At 37.0% G+C, this 21,847-nt stretch overlaps 1 protein-coding gene and 1 pseudogene across 1 annotated transcript; both read left to right on the top strand.

Annotated features, from left to right (window-relative positions):
• Positions 1-1,646: 1,646 nt before the first annotated feature.
• Positions 1,647-2,401, top strand: LOC140948840 (uncharacterized; annotated as a pseudogene).
• Positions 2,402-5,350: 2,949 nt separating this feature from the next.
• Positions 5,351-20,479, top strand: LOC140948839 (gamma-aminobutyric acid receptor subunit beta-like). Its single transcript, XM_073398111.1, has 10 exons — positions 5,351-5,381; positions 6,571-6,762; positions 10,352-10,419; positions 13,744-13,862; positions 15,871-15,968; positions 16,531-16,598; positions 17,201-17,427; positions 18,411-18,493; positions 19,055-19,201; positions 20,094-20,479. The coding sequence occupies exons 4-10, from the start codon at positions 13,771-13,773 to the stop codon at positions 20,477-20,479; spliced, it is 1,101 nt and encodes a 366-aa protein (XP_073254212.1). The 5' UTR covers positions 5,351-5,381; positions 6,571-6,762; positions 10,352-10,419; positions 13,744-13,770.
• The last annotated feature ends 1,368 nt before the right edge of the window (positions 20,480-21,847 follow it).

The raw sequence follows: 21,847 nt of genomic DNA, 5'->3' as shown, positions 1-21,847 counted from the left end.
ACGAAAGGATCAAAACAACACGACTGGCAATCAACAGGCCTCTGAATAATCTGTTCTTGCTATAAAAGAATCTTTTAGATTGTGAGGTGGATATTCATTGGAGATTGGACAAGTTGCTTAAGAACCAGCGTCGTTCATGCATAACATGAAAATTATGATGTTCTTAACCTGCGTAGCTGGCGGTTTTTTTCTATGATTTTCATTTTTGGTTGGTATTTAAACGGCCGCGCGCGAGGATCGCGCCGGCTCACGGATCGGATCGCAAGTTACGCGCGAGGTCAAACAGGAAAACGTTGCCTTCTCCCCTCACCTCCTCCCCCATCGTTTTTAGGTTGGACCTCGGTTCAGCTTTCGCGCGTGTCTCTTACTTATCGAACCACAAAAAAATAATAATAATAAATAAAGTTCATTAGCTACGCAGGCTTTGAAATTCTGGTTTCCCGCCTACTAAAAGGACGACAAGGGAAACCTCGGCTAGTCGACTTTCTTACTCTACCAGAGAAAAAGCTCCAAAGATCACCCTCGTTCGACTCCAATCGCTCCAAATCTTCATTTGAGCATAGACATAGACCGAAAATTCTCCTTCTTAAAAAATGCAATTTAGCTCCAAACATTGAGCCATGGCGTCAAGCGTCTAGAGCGCAAAAAATAAAACAGAAAATTTGAACTTGGCGCTGCTGTCCCAACCTCGTCCTCAGGATCTTCTCGTTCTTCAATATGGTGGCACTATCATTCGCAACGGACTACGGAAAGCCGTTGCTCTTGGCTTAGCCACGCGGGACGGTCGAAATCTCCTCGACTGGGAGCAGTGACAGGGGAAAACATTAGCTCATGCCAAGTTCGACACCCTGGGGACGAGTTTGAACTCTGACAAAGAGAGATTCGCAATGTTACCCAGGGAGCTCTTCTTACAAATCGACTCGTTTACAAGCCATGGGCCGGAAAGCACACGCGCAACCACGAAAAACAACCGAGGTTTTTGTACACTAGAAAAATTATCTAGTTCAACCGGATTCACGTTGGCTTCGGCTTTTAAAACCCGCGACGTCGTAAAACTTGCGTCAACCTGTTGTTCCCCACCCCTCCCCCCCCCCCCCTACACGTTTTTGTATGTGAAACGTACCTTGGCGGGAAACCACAGCGCTGAGTCGTTCAAAGTTGGGTTAAGATTAGTGCGAAATCTGAATTCAGATTTAAAAGCTTAAACAGCATATTCAGTTAAATTCTTTTCATCTGCAATATGATGATTGGATGATCTTAAAAGAGTAGGGAAAAATTATCCGAGAAAATGCTTTCGAATTAAAAGAAAAAAAACCCGGATCCAAAATTTAACCTCAGGTTAGCGCTAATGGACCTTCGAACAACTGGGCCCAGGTTGAGTAGGCGAGAAACCAGAACATCAAATTTGCTAAAACGGCATTTATGGGGCAAGAAACAGTAAGAAAACAACACAAAAAACATCTTTTTGTGAGGTATGTACATTTGAAAGGCTGTTTATGCGCATTTTTACCGTGTTATTGAACACATGTACGATATATTCCACGATCAAAAAAAAACCACAAAGTGTCTGACGTTCTCCCTGATCATATCAAGTCCTTTTGTTCCACAGAAAATCAAGAGAGACCCATTTACCAGCTGTTGCGACAATGGCAACGGTCGTCACAACAATTAAATCTGCCAAAGAGGTTCTAGCTTCTTTGCAGAAGGAGCCATTTTGTATTGAACATGTTAAGAAGTTGGTAAATCACAGAGTGGTCCAAGAAGCAAAGGCTGGTACACTTCCCTTCAAAGTCATGGTCGCATTTCTTTGTGAGCAATATTACATCGTATTAGCTGACATTCGAAGCATGGAACACTTGGTGTCCAGGTGCGAAGGCAGCGACGTTATACGCCAGTACTTCAGCTTCTTTTATAACGGTCAAAAACTTGCTTACAGAAAACTCCTCGCCATGGCGAAAGCGATGGGACTTTCCGAATTGGATTTAGAGAATTACGAGCCCCACGCCAGTGCACAGGAGTATCCGTCGTATTTTTGCTACTTAGCTCATTACGGAGAAATCCCGCAGATTGTGGCAGCTATTGCAGTCAATTTTCCCACGTTTGGTCAAATGTGTTTGAGTCTTGAAGACTCTATGAAGAAGAAATAAGACATGAAACACGAAGACCTAGATTTCCTTCGTTTCTTTGGTGTGTGTGACCTGGACGAAGGGGCCGTCAAGGTCATAGAGGCCTTCAAAGCTAATGACAAAGGAAAGATGAGTGAGATTGAATACAAGGGTATTAGAAGAGCAGTTCGACTTCTGCAAGCATATGAGGTTATGTTTTTAGACAGTATTTATGAATCGAGTGTTCTTAAAAGTAAAGACACAAATTAGAAATCATAGTAAGCACTGTAGAGGCTTTTCTGGGGTGAACGTCTTTCCCAACTAAGGGTGTAAGGCTACAACAATTGCCTTGTTCATTCTTTGACCAAAATCGCTCTGATCACTACGAATATAGCACAAAGTGAATTCTGAAAGAGGAACTTAATAACAGGTAGTTAATGTTCACGTACTAAGTGATTAGATATATTAGATTATTTAGATATTATTTAACCTTTTTAGATAAGTGCTGAGTTTCTGTTCCCCCGGTCACAGCGGGGTTTTTTTTTTGAAATTTTCGCGAAAGAGAGAGCAAAACAATTTCAAGAAAAACCTCTGGGACCAGGTTAAGTTCCTGTGTGTCCTGTGTGTCCCCCATAACGTGAAAACAAAAGAAACCAACCCTACTAGACCGGGGTCCCCCACTCCATGTAAACAGGGTCTTAGACTTCTGTCAGACATCGTTTAGACAGACAGGTGATTAAATTAATTATTCGAATGATCGTAAGTGTTCTTTAGGAAATAACAATCAAGGCGAAATGAAACTAAGTGGCCAATTTTAGAGCGACCACGTAAGAGAAAATGTATGAGAGCTGCTAAAATTAGTTCTGAGCCCAGGTTACCTGAAATGTACAATGCAATCAAAGCTTCTTAGGCGGACACACACGGGAAGTAAACACTCAACTGAAGCTCGCCACTTAAGAGAACGGTTATATGAGCAGGGAGTCCAAACGAAGTTTTGTCCATGGTGACCGTAAGCAGAGCTGTCTGCATTTAACGAGTGTGTCCACTAAGAGAACTTTGGAAGGATGGAATTTAAGGCAAATGTGAAAGCGGTGCTCAATCCCATACGAAAAAAAGTAAGATTACTAAAGTACAGTCATCGATATGCGAAAGAAAAAGCCGGAGAGAGAGAGAGCCATACAGACAATACAGCGAAGTACTTACTAATCTCTATTACCAATTGTAAACTTTGGAACCGTTTTTCACTAGAACTTATGGAGGCGAAGGGACCGAAAGGACTCCCTGTTGAGTTTTCGATCGAATATGGGAAGTTCTGGGGATAATCGTGAGAAAATAAATTGTCAGTATGAAATAAATATGTTGGATTGGTGTTTATTCTTATTCGTAGTGGTTGTATGTATTTTGTTTTTGTTTTTTTTATTTTTTATCAAAAGATTCAGCGTCAGAAACCAGCGAAACAAATTTCAAATTCAAATTTCAAAAACTCCGGAATTTCCGGACGGAAAATAAACTCGACTTTGGGCCAGCCTTATTTTCTCAGTAAGGACCAATTTTGTGTCCAGATTGCTCTCTCTTGCGTTTGCTTGGTCAATTGAACCCAACGTCCTTTCAGCGGAGTATGGACTCAAGTTTCTGGATAGATTTGTTTGTGCCAAGGGAGTTGACAAATAAACGCAAATTTACGATTTACATGCACTTTACAATGTACTCACGACAATGACAACTGCAATTACAACCTGACTTACGTCCACAGACAAAGATACTTGACCTTCGTTCGGCACTTTTACTGTGGGACCGAATAGATCCATTCAGTTTTCGATACCAGACTTCCAGCAGATTTTGTTTGAATGCATAGTGCTCTTTGATTCTGGTAACCTTGGGAGGGTCGATGGAGCACTGAGTTTAATTTTCATGCACACCTGCTTCGGTTGCCCCTCCAATCATCAAATGAGAGACCTTCCGTCACTTTACTTCTCGCAGCTCATTAACGGCAACTGTAATCAATCTTGCTTTAAATGCGTTCCACACAAAATCTGTGACAAAATTACCAGTTTTAATTAACGATATTTTCAATCGTCTAAGATCAGAAACTTTGATGTATTTCGCCACTTTGAAATAGTATTTGCACTGAAATAATTACGTTTCTTTGATGATGATTTATTTAGTGAACAATCGGCTTTTGATTTTGCTCTGTTTATATTGGAAAGTCAGCTGCATGGCTAGAGTCTCGATATCAAACGACGTACTCAATTTGAGAATCGCAAACATGGACTGCAGGAAATGATGAAAAATCGGTTAAGAGGAAGGAACTTAATCTTTCGCTTCCTCTTTGCCAATATCGGCACTGCTGGATTTCAATTATTAGCTTTCACGTTGCCATCCAGTTTTCTGTTGATTTTCCAAGGATTTGATGGTTTCCTTGCTACCTTATAGCGTTTGTGGTAGTTAAATTGGAATTCACCGAACCGGTAAGTGGTTTTAAAACGTTTACTTAGTAATCATTTTGTCCTCAGTTTGAATTGTTTATCGGTTTCTACAAAGTGTGTCGCAGTACGTTTGTTTTCTTGGCATTTAAATTGTGAGAATAAAACGCGGTAGACGTAATCTGGCGCCTAACAAATAATTATCACCTACATCGCCCAATATAACAGATTGAAAGTGGACTAACGGAAATTGCCGCGTAAGATTTTCCTTAAAGTCTGTCATTAAATATGTAGGTTCTGTTTTTTTCCGTAGATGCTGGCTTACATGTACGTGGATAGCTGGGGACAGTAATGGTTCGTGAAAAAGGTATGCAAATGAAATATTTTTTATTTAAAACAATGAACCACCAATCAATTACAAGGCTACGAGTGACGGACATCCTGAAAGAAAACGCAAATCTGAAATTAAAAAAGAGAATATCTTGCGACAGTAGAATCCGCACACTCTAACGGCTTTCTCTCGTAGCTTATGCTATTAATTTTTATCCACTTCTGATAATTTATCACGGCTCAGTAAAACGAGAGAAAAGAGTATGCGGTTATCCGTGGTAAAGGCGGTGAAGACTTAAAAGTTCGATAAGGCCCTGTGAACTGCGCATGACCACTTTCAATCATTGAATTGACGAATATAAAAAAGAAACGTCAATGCTAGGCTTATTATTTGCTAATTATTTGTTCACATACGAAGCACTTAAAATGAAAAGAAACGTCATTTTCTGCATCAGTGCTTATGCTTTCACTTCATGGTAAATAGAGAACTATGAAATAGGAGGACTGTTGCCGATGCGTACAGGTTTGGTAATCACATACTCAACACAGTCAACATCAATATTGCTTTTTTCATCCTTACCTGTAGTTTTTCAGTTGTCAAAGGGAAAAAATAACGTTGTGTGTGTTTTGCCGTGGTGCTAATAACTATGCAGACGGACAAAAAATAATGAAGGCGAAACACTTATGAGCGCAAGAGAGAAGGACACTCAGTACGATGATCCCCTCTCTAGCGTCTTGCTCGATAAATTAATTATAGGAAAATTGAAGAGCGCCTACTCTAAATCACAATTTCTACTCAATACCAAATAGCGTAAAACTATAACTCTGTTTTAAAAATTGCGAGATGTATTCCTGTAGTGATACACCGATAAGTTTAAAGCGGCTGTTGTATTTGATTGGCCCTGTCTTGATTCACAAAAAACTGCTTCTTTTGTTTCGCAATCACTACCACCACCACCACCAGTGCCTTTTTAAATTAAACCAACATTTTTCACTGGATCGTAAACAGTCGAATTATAATCATATTCGGAAATTCTACCTACGGCTTATTCGTTTTTTTTTAGACATCCTCGCAGTCGTTTTTAATACGACTTCAATTACAACTCTGACCATCTCTCCGTCGCTCATGAAAGCTAGTCATTAGAACAACTTTTGTTTTTCATTGACACAACTCTAATTATGTTGTGAAGACTGACAATATTTCCTTAATTTTGTAAAGGTGTTTACGAAGAGAAAGGTCGAAAGTGATTCTGAGGGATATTGTGTCTTAATTTTTCACTGTCTCTTACGAAAATTGTCTCTTAAGATAATGAGCTAGATTCAATTGCTTGCCTGCTGAGTAAAGCATTAACAATCACATTAGTCAGTGATTGTAGAAATTTGTTTTGTGAATGAAAGAAATGGAAAATTACAAATAGTTTTTACGAAGCTTTTTTGGGTCCGGTTCTGGTGGTATTAATTTGAAATATGACAGCAAGCCCGCCAGGGCAGACCGCCGGCAATGTTTTGAAATGCATCAAAATGATCAAAAAATGTCTTTATGGTAGCAGACAAACTTTAACCCTGGTACTATTAAAAAGAAATTTTTGCAACGTGTTCTCTGTTATTTGCCGTTATATAAATCTGACCTGGAAAGTTGTCGACTAATAATGCAAATATTCTCGACCAGGAAAAAAATCGGAAAATGACTAATTTTTTCTCCTCTTTTTCAGTTTGTCTTGAAGATTTCTGATATCTCTCTCGCCTCTGCGCATGTCTTTTGGCTAAAAGGTGTCACTTTCGTGACGTCACTTGAAGCCGTCACACACATGCTGAGAAAGTTACTTTTGCATCAAAAATCACTGCTGAGACATCATTGATATTGCCACATGATGCCACCAAGCCAAAAATCGACACTTTAAAACGTAAGTTTTTCGTCACTTAACTGACTTGAATCTTTTCCTGATTAAACGTCGTATTCCTACGGGTTTTTTCCTTCAGGGTTTTTTCATTTCGGAGGCATAGCCAAATCAAATCCATTTTAGATCAAGTTATCTCAAATTTAAGATTTAGTTCCTAAAGGAACTTGTCTACCTCTTAACATCAGCGGACGCAATATTCTCTTTGGTAAAACAAATGACTTCATGTCTTGAGCATTCGATAATAGCCTCTCAGCATTGACATTTTTTGTATCAGTAGAGTGTTGTTCTTGATGGACTTGCTTTATGTTGTTACTAGATATGGGTCTTTTTTTAAAAAAAAGGATATATAATATTTAAATCCTTGACATTCAATTTTCTGACATTGTTATGAGACAATTATTATAAGGCTATTTGCTCTATTGAAGTTGATAATTATGTGGAAATTGCTACCCAATGTATAATTTATGTGTGAAAGAAAAACGGGGTACGACTCATTAATAATAAACAAGTTATGTCTGCTGTTTTACAAAACATGGTTATGAAACCTTGGTTGTTTCTATGACTCGTAGTTTCAGTCTTAAATGATAGAAAGAACGAAGGGTAATCCGCCCAGTGTAATGTCTCCTCTCATTTGCAAACATGAGTCAATGGAACTTTCCATAGGTTTTTTTGTTTGCTTGTTTCTCTTTTTTGTTTGTTTGTTTTCTCGCATTCCAAATGACTTCTTTAATGCGTTTGGGCTTTAACGTAATCATGAGTTTGAAAAATGTTTTGAGCTCAAAACTGGAACAAAGTTGTTACATTTATCAACTACTCCGACGTCCAAAACTTGAAAATTTTTTCATATACATATTACATCAATTTAGGTTTGAATTAACATTTTAAGCGTAAAAATTCCGTATTTTGATAACATTTTTCTACAAAACAAGAACTGATTACGTGCACAATACTTTGTACATCACTTCGCGATTAATAAAAAACTATATAACTAACCCCCGTGACATGAATTTATGTTTCCTTTTGTCTGGAAAAACGTTTGAGCTGCGTCAAAATGCCCCTTTAAATGACTTTAGGAGAGTTAGTAGAAGTAAAAGGTTAAAAATCGACGTTTCGATGATCAGATAACTATAAACGTTCATTTATCTAAAAAAAGGAATTTGAAATGGGGGCTATGAACTTCTCGAGATTTTTAATCATATGTTCTCACGTGACTTATTCATGTGACAATACTGAGCGATGAAGATTGTGCATACAGTGAAAAGCTAAAATTCTTAAAAACCTGACACCCGGGGGGGGGGTACTTCAGGAATTTCTGGGTGGGCATGTGCCGCTGGGACCCTGGAACCCTTAACCTATACCAGAGCTACTTCAGCTGAATTTTGCTACCCTATACTAGAGTAAACTCCCCAAATCCCCCCTATCCTAGAGTAGCTGTTTCCCTAGTCTAGATAAAACCGGCAACCAACTGATCAGATTCCTGAAAAATGATACCCTGTTCTAGACCCAAACGCTCTGATTTATATACCCTATCCTAGAGTAAACTGCTTGAAAACCATACCCTTCACAGCGGCACATACCTATATAGCCCATACATGGCAGTGCCCCCCCCCCCCCCCCTCCCTGGTCAAGAATGAGCCTCCATGGAAAAAGTAATTTTGATTTTGAGCCGACAATCTTCTGTGTAATGCGAAATACATTTTCTCCGAGCTAAGAACTGAATGCGTGCTGTAGAATTTGCAGCCTAAAAACTGAATTTCCTGTCTTGTGAGTTTGCATTGAAATAGAAGGAAATTCTAGAACGAGTATGTTGTGATAAAAAAGTGGTGCTTAAGGTGGATCATTTCATTTCATGTATATGTACTTTTCATATCAAAACGTTTTTTCTGTAGATTTTTATCCTGAGACTGTCGTCGTTCAATCGTACAGGGTCGCATTCTATTAGTGACTTGCGCGTGTACACAGTAAGGTAACAGTTTCTTGTCGGTTTGTTTTGAATCAGTGAAAAGTGTAGCTATTAAGATACCATTGGATAAATAAAGGTAAAGAGGCATTTATCAAAAGAATAGTCTCGACTTGTGTAAATAATGGAACAATTAAAAAAAAAAACACTCGGACATCTATCAAAATCGTGATTTGCACATGCGCGGCAGCATATAACCTAATTAAACTACATTTGCTCAGGTTCCTGGGATCCATACTTTCTTTATTTACTAATCTTAATTAGCAGACTGTACTTAGAAAATGTTTCTTATTCCCAAAAGTAGCAAATTATTTGCAACTATTGCTAAGGAGTATAAATAGCAAAGCACAAAAATTCCTCGCGGTCATTTTCGATGTATATAACTGTTGAATTAAAATCACTACAACAATTTTAAAAAATGAGCTGTCGGCCTTCGGGCATGCTTCGTGTTAAGAGTTTGTCAAGATTAATGTGAGGCTACATGCAACAAGAATTTAATCTAAAGCATTACATTCATTATCAATCAGTCAACATTGTGTACTACGGATTAATGCCCCTCCATGAATTTCAATTAACATGCTGCTTAGTTATCTCTCAAAACTACTTTTGTGTTGTTTTCACTTTAACTTTGCAAGATCTTGTAACATTGCTCTGTGGATTAGGGATTTGTTTAAATATCTATTTTCCTTTTGGCTGATGAGGTAAAATTGGAACGCCACTGAGATGAATTTATAAGAAAATGTCCATGCAAAGAAAATGTAGGAGTATCAAAGTCAAGACACTGTTGGCTTTATAATATTTTGGACGTCGTTTATTTTGCAGCTTAGTTTTTCAGAAAATAAAACCATGCACCCAGAATGCAAAGACCTCTAGGTACACCCAATCAGAAACAAGTAATCAGCAACAAAAAACATGTCTCGTGATAGAAAGGTACTTTTCGTCCTTCATTTCTCGAATTAAAATAGAGAACATGATAATATTAAGCAACACATTTGCGTCTTGTAATTACAAATGTGTGTAGCAGCATCAGAAACCTTTCTCTGTTCTCTGAGCCTGTGATTTATTGAAGAGATATCATGGCTGGTTTGTTTACAGAAAGCTTAATCGTAACAAAACAAGGGCTTATGCAACGATGAAGAATTTTTCCTTATTGTGAAGCTTTTATTCAGGATTTGTTCTCTCAAATGATTCTATAATGCTTCAGTTATACACTTTTGCCATTAGAGGTTAGTTCTCAAATGCAAAATTGATTCTTAACTATAGATAAGATGAAAGAGCAAGTCTTATGTGCTTAAGTACAGGTTAATTAAAGTTCGAAAAGAATCCAGAGCTGTCGCATTTTCCTTTCATAGTTTAATTCCTTTAAGGTTTTTTTGACATAGTTCATAAAGTTGTTTAATCCAGGTCTCATTTCCATAAAATTGTGACGAAACTCAGTTAATCTTTTATGGAAGAGCCTCACCAATCATCACACTCTTTTTATGGGTTTTGAAGTTCTGGGGCTTTGATGATATCGTGATCGTTGATGCCTTGAAAGATAAAAGTTCTTGATTTGATTTTAAGATACGGTTTCGTGAATAGACATTGTACACGGTTATCGGGCAAATATTCGAATTCTGTGATTGCTTACAGAGTTACAGCTGTGAATTGTGTTGTCAGTGGAAAGCCATAAGACGTATCAAGACCAACAACGTCAGAAGGTTAGTCTATCTCTAGTTTTTCTTGCTTTATTGTTGGCGTACTTCGTTCATCGCTTATTAATTATTTTAAGTCATAGTTTCAAAAACCTCTTTTGACTGTGAATTTTTACCCAATTTTATTTTCACCTCTATAGTTATTTGACGAACAGGTTCGCGTGGCGTTTCAAAACGATCATGCTGCGATGCCACAGTAGTTTTTAATACCTTGGTCATTTCCTAACGTACGGGTGGCAAATTGGTCTCTGATAAAGTTCACTTCGCTCTTTCGTGATGTTTTATTCATTGTTATCCTTAAAGGTGGAAATATCTCACTGATAACTGGCACTTCTATAACTAAAAGCTTGAAACGTTGATTTTCCAGCAAATTTGTCAGTTCTTATGCAATTCAGTTATGAGCATACGAGTAGGATTGCTCGCTACTTGGAAATTTTGCCAGTCTCTCTGTTGGAAAGATATGTCGTAATTCCTTCCTGTGTTTGTAATTTATTGGTTATTTTAAAACTTGCAAGTAGTCGAGTCTAATGTTATTTAGTTATTAATTTACTTCATGCTTCTATTTTTAACATTAACCTAAATGCCTTTCATTTTCAACATGTCAACGACTTTTCGTAACTAAAATTTCAATAAGGGAATTTATATAAGTGTTAGTAAAAAATTATCACCTCTGTGAAATAAAAATAAAGAAGGCATAAATGTAGAAAAAGCATTTTCAGATTAATCACAAGTCTATTTAAATTGTGTAAATTATTTTGGTTCAATTTTGTCAGGAATTCCGGGGAGCTTTTTTTCCGACAATAAGCTGTTTGTTTATAAGCAGAAAACCCCGTATTTCTGTCTTTTAATTACTGTACCTCGCATGAGATTTTTATTTATGGTTTTTGTAACGCTCGTTCGTTAAATTAATTTTCAAACCGTAATATGTCTCACCAGAGCTAAATTTGCCATAATACACAACACAGATCCGTTCGACTTTCGTATTCTAGAACGGAAATTCGCTTATTAGTTCACTGCTTGAACTGTGGTTTTAATAGTAAATATGTTCTTAGAGAGTTTATACTGATCTTCCTGAAAGTAATACTTTCTTACAATGAGAAAAAAAAGTCAATTCAGCATGTTTTATTTATTGTGTTTTGAAAGTAAGCTAAAAAAGTATGTACTTGTGAAAGGTCTATATATTGCTATTACTTGAACATTAAAGACTTTGAAAAACAGATTATATCAAGCACTTAAATTTAATTTAATCCTTCAGTGACTAAAAAAGTGTTTGGAGGACTTCAAGGTTACTTCAAAAGTGCTCTTTTGTAAATGTTGAAATGATACGGCTTCCCATAAACTTTTTATATATTGCCAGATTCACAGATCACATTCTCTCTAGCATAAACCAATTTTTTCTTGAAAGATCTTGAGCATGAAAAAACATGTGCTTGTGAGAGGAGACTGGAATCAAGCAATTTACTCAAGATTTAATTTCGCACAATAAAGAAGCCGTAGACACTAGACAAAAGCCATCTGAGCGACAAAATTTGACGGGAGAAGCAGCATGTTAAGTTAGAAACAGAGGTACAATTAATTTTTGGCTGTTTATACACTGACTTGAAAGTCCAGTAGAAGTTTCGTTATTTAAAAACAAATTTTCAACACAATTGCAGCGATTGCCTTATAAATATAACAAACAGCTTCTGCCTATAATCAATAAAAGTTTTACAGTTCATGAATTTTGCACAATTCCAATTTGACCAGAATCGTCCTTAAGCTAGAGTACCTATATTGAACCTATACGACCACAGTTTTACAGCCCATGATGTTTTTGATGATGCAATGTTTCCATTAAACAGCAAGTGCTGTATTCATTCTCTCTTCAGGCAATAACTTTCTAAGACCCTTCAACTTGCTATCTACCTGTTTAAGATAAATTTAAAAACATTAAATCCAAGCATATATTATTTATGTCCACTGATGAACATCAGATTAAGTGTGCTGTGTCTTTTCATAAAGGCAAGTTGTTGTTTACTCAACGCATCACTAGGACGTTTTGTTCCGCTGGTATTTTTTCCCGCAGAGATCGAGGCAGAATATCATGAAACCACTTAAAACGAATCCTTTGATGTAAATATAACGCCATGATACTTAAAAATGAAATCTCTACTCGTTGTATTCCCAAAAGCGTTTAAAATCTTCAATTGTGTGGTAAGTCTAATGGTAAATGTTGTGTTTTCAAGATAAAACGTTTGGTGTAATGATCGATGGACATTCGAATTTGTTTCCTAAAATACTTCTAACTTAAAATATTTTTTACGCACCGATAACAGTTTGGCAACTTAAATGTCAAGTGGGTGATAATTCTAGTTTTTCTTTTATTTATTAAGTAGTACTTGTGCAATTTGTTTTTATTACACTGTCCTGTGAAATATATTGTTAATCTTAGAATGAAAAACATGTTCACGGCCGACGTTACAAGCTTTTTTAACGACGCAGGCTAAACTCTACAAGCTATGAAATTTTAATTAATTTTGTTATTTTGCCGGGGCACTCACTAATACGCTTGTGAACACAACTTGCATAAACATTCAGTTAGCCACACCCTGGCGGAAAAATGATAATGTTGGGCAGCATCAAGTCCCAGAAATTTAACAGAAATAGAGGTTTCCCTTTATTAAAAAAAGGAAAATGAACTTTTATGTGAAATGAAAAGGGAGGGAAAGTAAAATAAAAAAATTAGACCGACCAAAGCATCACCTTGCCTTTTAAAAAGAGATTTTTCTTTGCTAGACTGCTTACAGCTTATCAATAATTGATTCTATCCACAGACTTTCTAACTAGAAGAATTTTTTTTTTTACTAATTTCCTTCAGACACCGTAATGAATCGAAGCTGCCATTACAAGTGTCAATAATTTATGAAGGAAAGGGAATCACTTCGTCGTTTAAGTTTAAGGTCGAAACATCATCTCCGAACTTTAATTTGTAGTTGTTGGTGGTGGTTTTTTTTTTTTATGCCCATGTTGTTGTTTTGCATTGTTTTTGTTTTGGTAATTTAAAAAGATATAAATAAACATAAGAATGAATGAATGGATGAAATAATAGATAGGTAGAAAGATAATATGACGAGCAGCCTGCCCTTCCTAGTGTCGGTCACGTCGCATTATACTCCGTATTTTTTATTGCGCTTCATTTGATGTGCAAATTTGGAACCATAACAATGGCAAAAGAACTCTTGGCAATGATCTGTGCAATCGCGATATGCATACAGATATCCATGATCCAATCGCATGTTGTGTCTTGAACCTTATCTCTGTCTAACATTAGAAGGCTTATTTTCATTGCAGTAATCTTACAATATCAAGATTACGAGAATGATATACAAACATGACCAACCTCAAGCTGTCTTGGTTCTTTTGGTGATTTTGTTTGCTTCAAGCAATCAGCTTCATTTCAACAATTCGAGGTGAGTCCAGTCTTTTATGGCCAAAAAAAGATCCTTTTTTGTTTTTCTATTTGACATGTTTCGTCTTAACATTTCTTTTGGCCACTGGCAACCTAGCCCCGGTTGATCAAACGTTGGATAGCGCTATCCACCATATAAAACGAGAATCCATAATTGTATTATCCACATAGAGATTTATCAAGTAGATAGCGTTCTGAGCGTTATCCTCGTTTCGAAAAACCAGGACCTGTTGGCTATTCCGCTTTTCATGGCGAACTAGATCAGCCCAGTAAGACTAGTAATGTATCGTGATTAGGCCCTGACTGAGATCGTAGCAAAGGAAACTGCGTTAGGATGACAAAGATACCCAAATAATGCACATGTTATTGCCACAATCACTGCCAGGAGCTCAGGAGCTTCTGTATTTTACCAGATTATCAAACACGTTATTAAGTACACACAAATATTTATTTTTTCCAAAACTAAATATTTAACCTTACGAAAAGTTGTAATCTTTTAAACCACAAAATTGCGTGATTGACCTCAGGCTACAAATATAACATGTGAATATTTAGACATAGTTATGATGTAAATTGTTCATTTCTTATGTTCAGTTGAAGCCAATCAACTTTGTATGTTAACTCTTTTAGTTACCCTTAAGCCAAAACAAAGTATCCAGGATTGACGCTTTTTATCATTTTAAAGAGGAAAAGGTTTTGCCAAACTGGAATCATGTAATCGATTTTTTAAAAATAACATATTTGTTGCAGCTGAATACTCAATTTTTTTTCACTAAGAGGAGTGATTTCAAATTTCCTGAGAAAAAATCTCACCAATAATTCCTCCTTTTTATAGGTGTCTTTACTCTTTTCACGATTTTCGCTGGAAGGATCCTGGGCAATTTCATTGCCCAAATTTTCAACGACTCCATCGATTGAAGTTCGTGCATTGCGAAATGATTATTATCTTAATTTTAATATACGCCTTTGTAGACGAGATAATGACAGGTATCGATTACACCTGAATCGGTGGATTAATATAATCTTATTTAATTGAAATGAAGCCTACGATTTGCACGAAATTAGTTTTGTAAGCGTAATGGCAACAAGGTTTTAACCATGCAAACGTAAAAAAAACATGCAGATGAAACGGTAATATACAGTATATCTCTATTGTTCACTGTAAATCTTTAAAAAGTATCGCTTTATATCACATATACCACACTGAGTAACCTTGCATAGTGTGATAGAGTTCCATATTAATGATTAACAAAACAAATATAAAATCCCGTTTAATAAGTGCGTCATCAATGCCAATTTCGCAAAATTGTTCACGCAGTAGTTTGAACTCGGGTTCTGAAACAAGTACAAATACAAAGTAGGTAAGGTATTAACGTGTACGTAACTTGCCATAAATCTAGTTATTGACAAAAATTATTCCCTCAAACTAAACACGAACAAATGTTTTGTCAACGGTGCAAACCTTAAAGTGCTCCGTAGATGTGAACGTCCTCGAGGCCCAAAATGTTTTTTTTTCTAGAACCAAAGATCAAATGACAAAAAAAACCTTCGTTTTAAATGAACAACAAATCAGGAAATTTATTGATTCCGACAGAATTAAAAAAAAAAAAAAGGAAACTGACGTTGTACTAGCATTTCCGTGTGAGTTAGATGCGAACGTTTTCAAGTGAGTGTTGAAATAAAAGCCAAAAATGAAGCTAAAGACGTTCTGGATTCTAGTTCTAGCTTTCGCCTAAAAACGCCCTCTACGCAGGCTGTTAAAGAATGAATGATTATGTTGAAGACCGTCTAATAATGAAAAAAACAACCTCCTGGTTTTGGTACGGTTTTTGTTCGTTCAAAGTTATCAATCCATTCTTATCATCATTATTACCAACATTATCATTATCATAGCTATCATCATTATTATTATTATTATTATTATTATTATTATTATTATTATCATTTTTTAAAGCGCCTTTCAGTGGGTGCGAAATGTTTAAGTATTGTTGTTATATTTTTAGCAAAAGGTCAGGACAATTCAAATCCAGCGCTTATGAGAATTCCACTTGGATTGTGGAAACTCTTTTGAAAGATTACGACAGGAGAATTAGACCTGGAGTGAAAGGTAACTTTAATTTCTGTTTGAGAGAAGGCATCACTAACGACCAAGCTTATGCCGAAAAAATAGGAATATTCCACCTAACACTGAAGACTACCATCCCAATTCACTAGAAAACTGTGACATCAGCAAGGTGTTAAAATATCTAAACCCCTTCACAAGCGTATCACCACTTCGTACGGCCGGTTAACTCTTCAGCCTCTATTTTTAGATTTATTTTTCGCCCCTCAGTTTATCAAAGCAAGGATGGAAGATTTGACACCATGGTGGATCGCTCAAGCTCTTGTCAAGCAAAGAACTGGCGGGAGCTTTTGAGCCTTCATCTATAAGATTTAATCGCCATCCTGAATTATCCGGACGCTTGTCTGTCTCCTACGGAAAGGCCTGTTTGTACCTCTTGGGGAAGGGATGGAGTTTCTCCACTCCCACTCACTAACGTTTCCTACCAGGGTTTCTTTTGAAAACCAAAGGAGGGAGGAACGTTTATTGACCCTCTAAAGCACTCCATTTAATTTGATGAACATTGTCAATTTTTATCCATTTATTTCTTTTTTTCTCGTTAATTTAGGTTCTCCTCAAGAGGTCCGTGTTGATATGTATGTTGCTAACATTTGGGCAATGGAAGAAGTTAAGATGGTAACAATAATTTAATAGTCTATGATTTTCACCCACCCTCTGGTCGCGGGAAGGTTCCGCCTCAGAGCCATTTTGGCCAATTCAGTAGAAAGAACTATAATTACATTTTCAGAACTATTACTCTGTATTCATAAAATCTTATATACTGAATATATTGCTTCATCAAAAGTAATCCGCGGTCATGCGTTCTTCCCTTAGTTCAGTTGTTGTTGTTATTGTTGTTTTTGTTGCTTGTTTTCAGTGTTGCTGTTGCTCGTGTTGTCTTTTCTATCACTGGCAGTAAAATACCTCAAACACACTCTAGTCCTTCACTGTTTCCAGTGCTCATATAGTACACGTTGTTGATCGCCCAAAATTCTGCTTAAGCATTGTCTTCAATTTCTCTTCGGACAGTTTTTTTACCCAGGAGAAACTGAAAACAATTTTTATGGGCGAGGTAAACAAGGTGTTTTTTGGGCAATGTCAGAATGGTAGACTGAACCATTAGCCTTTCAATGCATTTATGAAATATCCCGCAAACTAACTAAGTGATCAAGAAGGCTAAATAGTGTATTATGTGTTTCTGCTCTATGTTTTAAAACGGTTGTTGTGACGGCTTGCAGGATTTTACGATCGACATATACCTACGCCAGTATTGGACAGACGAACGGTTGGCGTTTGGTCATCTGACCTCGGACCCTATTTTGACCCTGAGTAGTAATATCAATAAACAGATCTGGATCCCGAGTACGTACTTCTTAAGGACCAAGAGGGCTTACATGCACGATGTGACCACAGAAAACTATCTCTTACAGATCTGGCCGAATGGAAGTATCTTCTACAGTATAAGGTAAGAAATATCAGTTTTTGAAAAGGGCTGCTCCCTCCGGCAAAAGGCCATTCACACAATATCATACCAATTCGAAGCGAAACGTTTTACAAAATTAACGGTTCACGTTTGCTTCGTAAGCTCATTAGGTAGTTTAAGTTTAATGATTCTTTATTACAGTCAGTCATATGTAAAAGGTGGCCCGATAGTAGCAGGGGAAAACTGAATTCCCATTCCAGGGCTACTCTCCATTTATCAATGTAAACCGGCTTGTATATGCACACATTAATATTAAAAATATGATAAAATTATAATAATAATAATAATAATAATAATAATAATAATACTAATAATAATAATGATAATAATAATCAAATAAAATTGATAAAAATACACTAGTACACCGTGGGTATGACTATCGATACTTATTACTTTGAGCGCAAATTAACTTTTTAAAAAGGGAGGCTAAGGGGAGATAGATTTGTCATTGAAACAACAACAAAAAAGAACAATGCAAGCATGTAAGCCCAGAAGAAGCAAAGTAAACTGTTGTAGACATAAATGCAACTTTGATGATGATGTTACTTATTCATTACTATTAGACATCCCCTTGCAGTTAACATTCTTTTAGCAAACACTTTTCCCAGGTTAAAATAGACCTTTTTACCGATACGGCGGCCATATTGAATAAATTCGATTTAAGGAGTATTATAGGATGCCCAGGGGGCATGAGCACATTTCGTCTATATTTTTGAGCGCTTTTCGGGACATTTTTTCTTAAAGCTTTCTTAGAATAAGATTGTAATGGGAAAAAAGATCCTTGAGCCGTGTTTGGATGTAATAATGATCGCCTTTTTCCCGAGAAATATACAGTGAAAGACCATTTTTCTAATACTAAACTAGAAAAAGGCGATCATTATTACATTATTATATTAAGGTCTATTAAACAAACGTAAGGTCACGCCAATAGTTCTAGCATTCACAAGGCTTATCCTTCCTTTCAGATTGACTATAACAATGTCATGTAAACTGAATTTGCGTCGATTCCCTCATGATATCCAGAAGTGTACGTTGGAATTAGAGAGTTGTAAGTCGACATTTATGACTGTATTTGACTTAATGTCGTTAAGTCTATCCTATCTTAATTCCCCCTTCCATTGTCATGAACGGGTTACAGCGACAACTCGATTTCACAAAGGGCCAAGGGAGTGGCAAAATTTGCTCGCTATAACGAAGCTTCGTTATATCGAGGTTCTTTTCCATATATTTTACATCGTTCGTTACAACGAGGACTTCATTATCTAGAGGTTCGTTATATCGAGGTTCCTCTGTGTTATATTTAATGCATTGAAAAGTAGACCATTTAAGCTGAACCGGGAATCATTAAAAAGGACCAAATGCTCCCCTTCAGTGAAGACAATAATGACCCGCTGGTTCTTAAACGATTGAATAATTAAAAAATAAGGCAGAAAAACGCTATGATAACTACTACACAAGGACAAAAGCGGAGTAGACGTACAAGTAAAATGTAGCATGATTTTCTTACTTGTAATAAGAAAATAAGGATTTGACTGTTTAAATATGTCCGGCTGAAGTTTGTTCACTTATTCATAAAATGTTTGTGCAGTAACAGTTCTGTTTTTATTAGATGGTTACCAGACAACAGACTTGTTGTACAAATGGAATCCACGAGACGATAATACATCTGCAATATACGTTAACAAGGAAGTGGAACTTCCTCAGTTCGAGTTAGCTGGTGTTGAGAAAACCTCGGATATCAACGAATACAATATAGGTAAACACACTTAAATCATTTTTTTCCATGAAATTATTGCTTTTATCACACAACAATGCGCAACAAAAAGCAAGCCAGAAGAAAATAAACTAAGAAATCACGATCTGTTTTGGCAGGGACAAGTTAGCTGGAAAGAACACCTTAGAGTGATTTGTTAAAAAAACTATCGAGGACATAGCTCTTCAAAATGGGGAATCTTTACAGACGTTTGTATGGTGGTGTTTAGGGGGGCGAGGGGGGGAAGGGGGGGGGGGTGAGGGGGGGAAAGGTTAGGGCAGTTCGGGTCCCCCACCATACAAACGTCAATAAAATTTGCGTGACTTTGTGGAGCAATACTAATTTTCTAATTTTAAGGTGCTTTTTCTCTCAGTGTCGATGGTTATTCGCTAACTTTTTTATAACTTAAAAAAACCCGTGGAAGGGTCTAGTTTCCGTCGCTGTTTGCGGTTTAGTGTTTCTCTTGCCTGATTGGCTTTCCCCTTGCAACACAATAGCATTCCAGAAAAAAATGTACACAATGTCGCTAGTTTTACAATATGTGATGGTGGGAGCTTGGAAGAGTAACTAGTATGAGTTTAATAACAGCGATCCAGCAGAAGGCAAAGAGGCAAGTTTGGTTTTGAATTCGAAAAGCGATTGTGCTGTTTTTGCCTCGCAAGAAAGATTATTCCCGAGCATTGCACCACTGTACGTAAAACTCCGTATATTAAAAATTTTCGTTTAAATAACCGGCCCCGTTTGACTTCATTTCTATGGTCGATAAGAGTACACAAAACAAAATGCACCACCAGGACGTCATATCTGTGGTCTGTTCTGTTTTCGAACATAGTTCTCCACCAATCAGTGCGCGAGAAATCGCTCAGTTATTGTAAAACTTTGTTTGCCACTCTAGGTAATCACTCCTCTTTGATCGCCATTTTTAAGATGAAGCGCAGGATTGGTTACTTTTTGATTGATACCTACGTTCCGTCTACCATCATCGTCATCATCAGCTGGATTTCATTCTGGATAAACCCCGATACTGCGCCTGCGCGAGTGGCTCTGGGAATTACAACAGTTCTCACGATGACGACACTCATTTCCAGTGCTCGCGCCTCGCTTCCAAAAGTGAGCTACGTAAAAGCGATAGACTGGTACCTACTGTTCTGTCTGATATTTGTATTTGGTTCCATTATGGAGTACACTTTTGTAGCTTTCATCATAAACATCAAAAATAAGACCAAGATTGCGGCTGTACCGAACAGAGAATCAACCGCTAGCTCCAAGGTGAGAGTATAGAAATTTATAGTTGTGATCAATGCGATCGCCATCATTTAGAGTGGTTTTCGTTTGAGTGTCGTAAAACCAAAACCACAGTAATTACTCTGGCCAATCACATAGGACACAGACAAGACATTGAACCAATCAAAACTCGAAGTAATTACATGTGGCTGACGCAAAGCGCGGGAAAATGCATGCGAGCGCGTCACAATTGGCTTTGGTTTCACTTCTGATTGGATGAAAAGGTGGCGCGAATCTTTTAAGCCAATCGCATCGTGTAGAAAGTGCAAAACCAATTACTTTTCGACACTCAAATGAAAACCGCTCTATCATAATCTCATTTACAACACTCAAAATGAACTTTGAGGCAAAAACTAACACGAGTCCACTAGACCTGTGGTCGTTAGGGATGACAACTATTGAGAAATAGACGAACTCTCTCAACTTTGTTAAACGCCCAGGTATAATGTTCGACGACTCACCCACCCTACCCTAGTGCTGAAAATGTTTGGTTCAGTACAACAGGTAGCCTAGATTACAGGCTTATTTTTAGGCGAGCGAAAGCTCCTTGTTTATGTTCGTAATACCGTGGTCGCCTTCTCTAATTTTATCACCACTGAGGAAGAACTGGGAAAAGTAGAAATATCGGCTCTTCGGTTTGGCGTTACGGCGATAGAAGGAGACAGGGAGTGGGGGGTAAGGGAAAAAATTCTTTTCCCTCTCTTCGCCCTCTCCCTCTTTCACTTCGACTCGCCCCAATGTGTTCGCCCTTTTGCAATTCATTATGGCGATTTCAACATGGCTATTATGCGAACGAAAACACTCGCACACCCTGCAAAACGTCTGCAACGGAGGTATACAACAGGCAAAGAAGGTTTTCCTCTTAGCGTGCGCGCTCAGTGATTAGTGGTACTGTGAGAGAATACCACTCTCACATCACCACTCTCACATCTCAGTCTTCGTCATTAATAATTGAAGGCCACGTGAAGACGAATTTGGCTCATTGCCATTCAAGCTTTCGTAGAATTTTTAACCCCTAAAAAAATTAAACTTAAGGAAAGCGCTTTTATTAAATTAGTCCATTTACATTTTAGTCTTACATTTTTGGCAACTTATTATTATTTTTTTTTTTATAAATTAGTCCTTTAACAGTTGAATCGTTTTACAAGTAATATCAATTTCGATATTTTAAGCATTTATTGTAATATTATAATAATTAAAACATTTAGTATAAAGCGCCGATTTGGCATATTAAAAATGGAAATGGCGCCATTAAATAAATTATTATTATCAATTATTATTATCCACTTACCATTTTTAAGACTTTGGGTTAACTTATCTTTTATTATTATTGTTATTTATTTGTTTTATTACTTTTCATTGTTC

Source organism: Porites lutea, chromosome 9, assembly GCF_958299795.1.
Source record: "Porites lutea chromosome 9, jaPorLute2.1, whole genome shotgun sequence".
Taxonomy (NCBI): Eukaryota; Metazoa; Cnidaria; class Anthozoa; order Scleractinia; family Poritidae; genus Porites; species Porites lutea.
The sequence above is the reverse complement of the archived record's forward strand: the minus strand, read 5'-3'. Positions and strand labels throughout refer to the sequence as shown.